This window comes from Salvia splendens, chromosome 16, assembly GCF_004379255.2.
Source record: "Salvia splendens isolate huo1 chromosome 16, SspV2, whole genome shotgun sequence".
NCBI classification, from domain to species: domain Eukaryota; kingdom Viridiplantae; phylum Streptophyta; class Magnoliopsida; order Lamiales; family Lamiaceae; genus Salvia; species Salvia splendens.
The window spans coordinates 808,141-817,097 of record NC_056047.1 but is presented as its reverse complement, the minus strand read 5'-3'; the positions used below and the strand labels follow the sequence as shown (position 1 = coordinate 817,097).

Here is an 8,957-nt window from a genome sequence, read left to right as displayed (position 1 = left end):
GAGTAGCAATCGCGTCCTATTGAATAAATTTAAGGTACCAATATATAATTGCATATTAATTACTATATGTTTAATATATTTTATTGTTATACATCTATTGAGTAGGGTCTACCACAAAAAGAGAAAGAGAAAAAGTGGGAAAAGGGATCGAGCAACTATATAAAATAAAATGAAAATTCATCTTTTATTAATTGGAGTATCAAATTTATATTTTCCGACTGACCAAGAGTCAAAACTGTCACAATCACCCACCAAACCATTGGCTAAGGGTCAAAATTGTCACCTCCAATTTATTAGGAGAAAGGGATCCATCATCCAAGCCTATTTGATTTAAAGTAGAAGTATAAATTGATTTGATCACTATGCAATTTTCACGAGCCATGTTTTTGAGAGCTTGTACTTAGTACTCCCTTCATCCCAGGCTACTCGCACATATGCTTTTCGGCACGGATATTAAGGAATGAGTGTATAGCAAAGTCAACAATTGCGGCTGCAGGTGATAATTTTTACTAAAAATGGAAAGAGTGCAAATAACTTGGGACGCCCAGAAAGGAAAATAGTGCAAGTAACACGGGACAGATGGAGTACTAAACTAAGACATAAAAATAAACGAGCCATCTAGTGTTTTTTTTCGTATATTCTACGTACTATTGCACCAATGTTCTCAATTTTTTATTACCTTTAACAAATAAAGAGTAAAGTTTCATTTTTATCCTAAACATATAGTAGTAATCAGAATACGAATTTGGTCTAAAAATTAATTTTTGAAAAACAGGTCCATAACTAATAAAAATGCCGACGAAATAGTCATTTTTTTACGATTTCGTCAAAACATTAACGGTCAATGCTAATCGCACAGTAACATAACCGTTAGTTTTTACGGAACCATAAAAAAAATCACTCTAACAAAAACATCATTTATTATGGACATGTATTTCAAAAAATAAATATTTTTAATTAAATTTATATTTTTGTCACATATTTAGAACAAAAATTTGCATGTACTCATCAATAAATCATAATTATACCTCAATTCAAAAATTTAGTGCATTAAATATCTATAAATAACACCCCTACATATACTTAGATCACAGGCATAGATATGAAAAATTCACCACGAAATACTTTTCGCTATATATAATCACAATTTTTCCAATTCTCCGCAAAAATCTCTCAACCAAAGTCTCCACTTCTCCAACAACTTTTGACGCACCGAATCTCATACTCTACACACACTCCCTAGAGAGAGAAAACCCACGCAAAAATGGCTGCCACATCCATTTCCTCGGCGACGAACAAGCTGACAGACCAATCGCCGCCTCTTCCGCTCCACACCACAGCCGCGCGCTCCTCCGCAGCGCGCCTCTCCTTCGCCAATTCCTCAATCTCCATCCAGAAGCTCGCGATATCCGCCTCCTCGACGAATCAGAGCTCGCGCGCCTCCGCCGTCAGCGCTCTGAAGATCGCGCGCGAATCCGAGCAGGCGTCGAAGCCGCGGAATTCAGATCCGGCGGAGAAATCGCCGAAGCCGACGGTTCTGGTCTCCGAGAAGCTCGGAGAGGCCGGTCTCGACTTGCTGAGGAGCTACGGGGATGTGGAGTGCCTGTACAACCTGTCGCCGGAGGATCTCTGCGCGAAGATCGGGGAGTTCGACGCGCTGATCGTGCGGAGCGGCACGAAGGTGACGCGCCAGGTGTTCGAGGCGGCGAAGGGGAAGCTGAAGGTCGTCGGACGCGCCGGGGTCGGGATTGATAATGTGGATCTGCAGGCGGCGACGGAGTTCGGGTGTTTGGTGGTGAATGCGCCGACGGCGAACACGATCGCGGCGGCGGAGCATGGGATCGCTCTGCTTGCTGGCATGGCTAGGAATGTTGCTCAGGCTGACGCTTCCATGAAGGCTGGTATGATCGATTTTACCTTTTTTTTTTACGGTGGATCCATAATTTTTGTGCTGAATTTCATGTTTGTCCTCTTCCTTTCCTGACAAAATTAGGTGTGCTAAATTGTTTTTTCCACGCAGTAAAAACCTAATTGGAAAATAATTTAATGAATTGATGATTGATGCAGATCTGAATGATAAGTTAGAATAATTAACAAATACCAAAATTCAGAATATTTTACTCATTTGCACGTTGAAAATTAAAATATAATTTCCATGAATCAGATTCTGCACAATGATCGGTTATCACAACAGGAACTGCTTTTAATAACTATGTACTTTATGCCACCTAACAAAGCTGATTAACATTTCTAGACATTTGAATTAATTGCAGATGAAATTTTTTTTGATTAATATTAAACAATTTTATTCCATAGTAAATGGGGAGAATATTTATGTGAAATTTACAGTCAGTGCAGTGGTGTAGATTTTGAGGAGAATATATTTTTGAATCTCTCCATTCATATTTCATATGACAAACTTCAATACTTAATAGATATAGGCTCATTAGCTATGGATGAAATAGTACTATACTCAGTACTGTACATTTGGAGCAGAATAGTTTAAGAATTTCTCCCCTTTCATATGCAAAACTTCATTATACGTAGATATAGTGCTCGTGTGCTATGGTTGACAACGTGTTTCCGGCCGGCATGGAAAACAAACTTAGAAACAACAAGTTTCTTTAAAATCACAGTTAAGTTTGTCTGTGCTGTGTTCCTGTTCTTGAAGCAAATAAAGGATCATACGGAGTATATTATAACAGAATATTTATAATATATATCAAATGGTTCTATTTCTGCATATAAATTCTTCACTTGCATAAATTTGACTATGTTTCCTTGATGCTTAAATAAGTTATTCTATACCTATTTCTTGGCTTCAAGATCTCACTTTTGTGTACTGTGATTCTGTCTGTTTACAGGGGAATGGCAACGTACAAAGTATGTCGGTGTCTCGCTGGTTGGGAAGACATTGGCTATCATGGGATTTGGAAAAGTTGGCTCTGAGGTTGCAAGACGCGCAAAGGGCCTCGGTATGCATGTTATTGCTCATGACCCATACGCCCCGGCTGATAGAGCACGCGCCCTTGGTGTGGAGTTGGTGTCGTTTGATCAAGCTATCTCGACTGCAGACTTCGTTTCTCTCCACATGCCTCTTACTCCTACTACTAACAAGATATTCAACGATGCAACATTTGCAAAGATGAAGAAGGGAGTGCGGATTATAAACGTTGCCCGTGGTGGTGTCATCGATGAAGATGCTCTAGTGAGAGCCCTTGATGAAGGAATAGTTGCACAGGTTGAATGTTTTTTTCACTCTGTTGATAATGTTATTTATGCTTTTTCCCTCTGCAGTCATATTTGGGTTTATCTCAATGGGGTCGCTAAGTGGTTTTTCCCATCCTTGTTTCTGCAGGCCGCCCTCGATGTCTTCACGAAGGAGCCCCCATCGAAAGATAGCAAGCTAGTGCAACACGAGAATGTTACAGTTACACCACATCTTGGTGCTAGCACAAAGGAAGCACAGGTATGAATGTTCCCAAACTATATTAGCGTATTGTGCTGTTGATCATTACCCTTTTTCCGGTGAATGTATTTTGTTGCTTAGCATTTTCCCTTTACTTGCGTATCAGGAAGGAGTTGCAGTCGAAATAGCAGAGGCCGTTGTTGGTGCACTGAGAGGCGAGCTTTCTGCAACTGCAGTAAATGCTCCAATGGTTCCCCCAGAGGTAAAAGTCCATCTACTTTGCATTCCTAGCATATTCACATCAATGAAGGCTAAAGATTTTTTCACCATTAGGTCATGTCTGAGCTGGCTCCGTACGTTACTCTGGCTGAGAAGCTCGGTAGACTAGCTGTCCAGTTAGCTGCTGGAGGAAGCGGAATCCAATCCGTGAAGGTGGTTTATGGCTCATCCCGCGACTCTGACAACTTGGACACAAGACTTCTCCGCGCAATGATAGTAAAGGGCATCGTCGAGCCTATCTCAGATGCCCACATCAACCTCGTCAACGCAGACTTCATAGCCAAGCAGAAAGGTCTAAGAATCAGCGAGGAAAAGCTAGCAGTCGACTCCTCTCCTGATAGCCCTATTGACTCGATCCAGGTCCAGATAAGCAACGTGGGGTCAAAATTCGAGAGTGCATTGCTGGAGAACGGGAACATAAGCATCGAGGGGAGAGTGAAGGACGGCATGCCTCACCTCACACGCGTGGGAGCATTCAGCGTGGATGTCAGCCTTGAGGGGAACCTGATCCTCTGCCGCCAAGTTGACCAGCCTGGCATGATCGGGACAGTTGGGAACATCCTCGGAGAGAGCAACGTGAACGTGAGCTTCATGAGCGTGAGCCGGACCGTGAAGAGGGTGAAGGCCATCATGGCCATCGGGGTAGACGAGGCACCCGACAAGGAGACACTCAAGAAGATCGGCGAGGTGCCTGCTATTGAAGAGTTTGTGTTTCTTGATCTCTGACATCTACATCTAGACAGCCTCTATATCTCTACAGTTGTGTTTCATTGCTGCTGCTGTTGTGATTTTTCCTTGTAAAACTATGTTGTTGTGATTTTAGATTAGCAATGGTATGGTTGAAAATCATCCCTGTTGGTTGTTGTACTAGAAAAAGGGAAATGTTGGGAACATTTTGTTATGCTCCCATTTATAAAATTTGTATCAGTATCAGGTTAGTAAGAGTATCTGTTGTGAGCAACATTTTTTTTGATGTCGTTTAGGCATGCTTTGATTTTTTTTTTTGGAATTAATCGGTATCTAAGTTTTGCCACTTGAATTAGACGTCATTGACACGTGTCCAAACTTGGACACGTATCCATTTACACCATAATCAAGTTTTACCATCACAAAAAATCTATTGGATATTCTATGGTAAAAAAAAATAATTAGAAAACTCAGCTATAAAACCCCTCACTCAAAATAACAAGTAAACAAAATTTTATCTTTTTCTAATGAAACAAGTGGCGGATCCGAGGGTTAGAAAGGGAGTGACCGTCCCTCCCTGACGACCCGCTACCATGGATCCGAACGTAAATTTTGCATAGTCGCTCCCTCTTATAGCTACGTACGTTGTTAGCTTCCGAGGTCGCCTTGAGAAAGAGGGAATTCGCCCAATATGAAACTATATGAAACTATGTTACTATATGAAACTATGTTACTTAATGTGACCCAGTATATATTCAATGAAGTTTGGTTGATATTGGTACATTTTACCATCATTAGCAGCTCTTTGACAATGCCCAATCATTTATTAAATCTATTGACAATTTTTATTTTATAAACATATAAAGAAATTCATTTATTTATTGAGTGGCATAATTTAGCTATGTTTGGTCACCACCTATTTTAGGCAAAAATAAATTTTTCTCCCTCTCAGTCGAGAAACCCTTCTTCCCAAATTCAGTCATTTTGCCCTAAATATTCAACCTTGCTAATATTTGCAACTCCAAATCTTCACATTTGTGTGAGTCTCAGCAAGAATCCGTGAGCAACAAACGAATTCCCCGCTCAATCGATCTGCCGAAATGGCGGGCACCGGAATCCACCCCTACCACCAGCAATGGCCGCCAGTTCCCGCCCCTCCTCCGTCAGCCACCGCGCCGCCGCCACCTCCTCCCCACCCCCACCCGCACCCGCACCAGCCTGCGCTTCCCATGGACAACTCAGCCTCCCGCCCTTCTAACGACGAGGTAAATTCTCCCAATTTTATCTCTCCACAGATTTATTAATTTTCTTTTAATTAGTAATTAGCAGTTAGCAATCGCCATGATTGAAGTAGTAATTTGGAAGAATCTTCCTCTCTCTCTTAATTTTGAGCTTCTCTCAGGTGCGTACGATATTTATTTCGGGTTTGCCGGAGGATGTGAAGGAGAGGGAGCTGCAGAATCTGCTGCGGTGGCTGCCGGGATACGAGGCGTCGCAGGTGAACTTCAAAGGCGAGCATCCGATGGGCTTCGCGCTGTTCGCCACCGGCCAGCACGCTATTGCTGCCAAGGATGCGCTTCAGGTGATTGCGATGCTTTTTAAAAAATCTCAGCTTGTGTGTTTTCTTGATTTGGCAGTTAATTTGAATGATTTGGGGATTTAGGATATGGTGTTTGATGCCGAGTCGAAGTCTCTCTTGCACACTGAGATGGCAAAGAAGAATCTATTTGTGAAGAGGGGTGAGCTTTTTTTATTGCATATACTCATCAAAAAGCTCAGAGTTGTTATCTTGACTTTCTTGAAAATGATACACAACTCCACAACAATTAAGTTGTGCTGTTTAAATGTGTGTGTGTTTTAGTAACATCCAACTGAATACAATATCATTCTGATTCTAAATACAAATTTGTTTGAAATCAATAGATTTCTCTCTTTACCCTCATTATTTTCTTTAGGTTCTCATTTCACAATGCGAATCACCTCATTTGAACGCAACTAGCCTGGTTTGTGAGATGATTCCTGATATGAATATAATCCTTGGGGTGCGCTTGAAATCTTCTACCATTTCGTAGGGCTAGTATATCATGGTCTTTCTGGTATCTGGTGTATATGGTTGGCTGAAAGATTTACATGTAACGAACTCTTTTCGGACTAGGAGTCAGCAGTGGTGGAGATGAAGATAATATCAGTAGCTTAGAATCCTTTTGCTTAAACAAATTGCAATACTGAATTTGGAAACTAGTTTTGAGTGGGGTTAACTGTTAATGTATGCAGACTAGTTGTGTGTCATCCTCTTCTAAATTCTAATCAATCTATTCTTTCTTCTGGTATACAGGGATAGTTGCTGATTCCAGTGCTTACGACCAGAGTAAACGCATGCGAATAGGTGGTGATTATACACACACTGCTTATTCAACATCTCCTTTTCATCCTCCCCCGCCAGCTGTTTGGGGACCACATGGGTATGTTTGGCATCGTTGCAGAGGTTCTTATTTTAATTGTAGAGCTAAGCCGTTATCATAGAAATCCATTGCAGACTGTTTATCTAAATGGCTCCTTCTTTAGTAACTTTTACTAAAATCAGATCATAATTGGTCTCAGGTATATGTCCCCAGCTCCACCTCATTACGATCCGTATGCAGGTTATCCTGTTCCTCCCGTGCCAATGCCTGCTCCAGCTCCTGTACCCACACCTAGCAGTTATGTACCTGTACAGGTGAAAAAATATTCCATTCCTTCTATTTATTTGTATACTTTTATGACGTATAGGACTATAGGTAAAGGCTTCCTTTGAGTTAAGATAAACAACTCATTTTAACATTTTCACTTTGCAGCATGACTATTGCGCCTTTGGCATTTTTACTGCGTTACTTGTATGCTATCTTGTTAGGCAGGAATTTAGATAATGAATTCTCTAAGTAATTCAATGTTGACTACTATCGATGATATGCTCTATGATGATGCTGATTATTCACTGTGGTTCTAGCTGCTATACAATTTTGTTCTGTGATACTTACTAGTACTTCTTTCCCAAATACATGGTTGTTTTCGTTGACGGCTACATTACTTTCTTGCAGAATAACAAAGACAACCCTCCTTGCAATACCCTTTTCATCGGCAATCTGGGTGAGAATATCAATGAAGATGAGCTCCGGGGCCTCTTTAGCGTGTACGTCATGAATATATTTCCGTTTTGGATGATTACACATATGATTGATCTTTCTATATGGCTACTCAGATTGATCTCATTACTGTTTTTCTTTTCCTTGCAGCCAACCTGGTTATAAGCAGATGAAAGTATTAAGACAGGAAAGGCATACTGTGTGCTTCATCGAATTTGAAGTAAGATCTTTCCTTCTTTAATTGTTTTGATAGCTCTTGTACTCATTTGTTTGTCAAATCAACCTCTATTTTCTGCTTTTATTTTACGCCATTTATAGTATTGCGCTGTCGTTATGCAGGATGTAAACAGTGCGACCAACGTGCACCACACCTTGCAGGGTGCTGTTATACCCAGTTCCGGTGCTGTTGGCATGCGTATTCAATATCCTTCAGTTTTCGTGTTTTTTCATAACTTGCTTGCATATAATATAAGGAAAATGTATTCTATCTACATCCATCTGTTGTATATTTCTATATATTGGTATTTTTCCCTTGACCTTGAAATACATATTCGAAAAATCCGTTCGGGAGAAGGAAGGACTCAGTCTACCAAACTCCTCCCCAAAATGTGAATGGAGTTCCTCCTGCAATCAACTACCAGTAGCTTGAAGGGGATGTATCTCATTCCTTAAGCCCCGACAACTTCAAGCACTGCACGATAGGATGCATCATGCAGCTGTTGCACGCATCCCATTCATCATCTCATCAACATCAGCATCCCTTCACTTATATACATATCTATATATATATGTGAATGCACTCTGTGGAAAACATATTGTCGATCCATTTAGAATCTAGATACACAGGACATGCATTCAAGGCTGTGCTATCTCCAAATTTTATATGTTGACCTGTTGTGATCTGTTATTGCATGGTTTTGTAGCGGCGTAAAATCTACTTGCTTTTGTCTGAAATTTGATGCATTTCGATCCACTGAAGCAGTGTGTGTATGTCCAGATCAATTCTTGGTACCAATTACATCATGACATGATCATCTTTTTTCATCATTCGCAATCCCAGGAACCTCACACATAGTGATAGTAGTCCCGTTTAACTTAGTAAAACCATAACATTCCTCATCAGGCATCCATCATTCTGGAATTTGAACCTCTTGCACCCATGAACCTCGGCATCCATGGTCCACTGGCATAGGCATTGCCATCTGTTGGAAAATCTAATGGTGTTATGCAGGTTGACGAAGAAGATGGCCGAGTTCCTATTCTGCATAACAGAACTTGATGAGCTGCACCAAAGGTAGAAGTGCTTTTTAGGTAGTTTCTTGCCTTTTTTGTGCCTAATTTGCTGTTTGTCATTACAACTTTTGCCCAACCCCTCTTGACTGTTTTGTTGTGAAAGTAAGAATCCCTATTTTTTGCTAAATTGTTTCAACTCTATGTTATTAGATGATTTGCCTTTTTTG

The 8,957-nt window shown here is 40.7% G+C and overlaps 2 protein-coding genes across 2 annotated transcripts; both read left to right on the top strand.

Annotated features, from left to right (window-relative positions):
- The first annotated feature begins 1,104 nt into the window (after positions 1-1,104).
- On the top strand, positions 1,105-4,649 carry LOC121772217 (D-3-phosphoglycerate dehydrogenase 1, chloroplastic-like). Its single transcript, XM_042169226.1, has 5 exons — positions 1,105-1,901; positions 2,865-3,241; positions 3,359-3,469; positions 3,576-3,671; positions 3,743-4,649. The coding sequence occupies exons 1-5, from the start codon at positions 1,265-1,267 to the stop codon at positions 4,412-4,414; spliced, it is 1,893 nt and encodes a 630-aa protein (XP_042025160.1). The 5' UTR covers positions 1,105-1,264; the 3' UTR covers positions 4,415-4,649.
- A 641-nt stretch (positions 4,650-5,290) lies between these two features.
- On the top strand, positions 5,291-8,475 carry LOC121771452 (cell wall integrity protein scw1-like). The gene is made up of 9 exons (XM_042168239.1): positions 5,291-5,640; positions 5,778-5,957; positions 6,039-6,114; positions 6,711-6,837; positions 6,977-7,091; positions 7,453-7,544; positions 7,648-7,717; positions 7,837-7,919; positions 8,045-8,475. Exons 1-9 carry the CDS (start codon positions 5,476-5,478, stop codon positions 8,139-8,141), a joined length of 1,005 nt encoding a protein of 334 aa, XP_042024173.1. The 5' UTR covers positions 5,291-5,475; the 3' UTR covers positions 8,142-8,475.
- Positions 8,476-8,957: the final 482 nt, after the last annotated feature.

Excerpts from the sequence above, each read along its gene's own strand:
- LOC121771452 (XM_042168239.1), top strand. The coding sequence starts at position 5,476 with ATGGCGGGCACCGGAATCCACCCCTACCACCAGCAATGGCCGCCAGTT. Across the intron at positions 5,958-6,038 it reads CTGCCAAGGATGCGCTTCAG|GATATGGTGTTTGATGCCGA; the intron begins GTGATTGCGATG and ends TTGGGGATTTAG. Across the intron at positions 7,545-7,647 it reads CTCCGGGGCCTCTTTAGCGT|CCAACCTGGTTATAAGCAGA; the intron begins GTACGTCATGAA and ends TTTTCCTTGCAG.
- LOC121772217 (XM_042169226.1), top strand. The coding sequence starts at position 1,265 with ATGGCTGCCACATCCATTTCCTCGGCGACGAACAAGCTGACAGACCAA. Across the intron at positions 1,902-2,864 it reads TGACGCTTCCATGAAGGCTG|GGGAATGGCAACGTACAAAG; the intron begins GTATGATCGATT and ends GTCTGTTTACAG. Across the intron at positions 3,470-3,575 it reads CTAGCACAAAGGAAGCACAG|GAAGGAGTTGCAGTCGAAAT; the intron begins GTATGAATGTTC and ends CTTGCGTATCAG.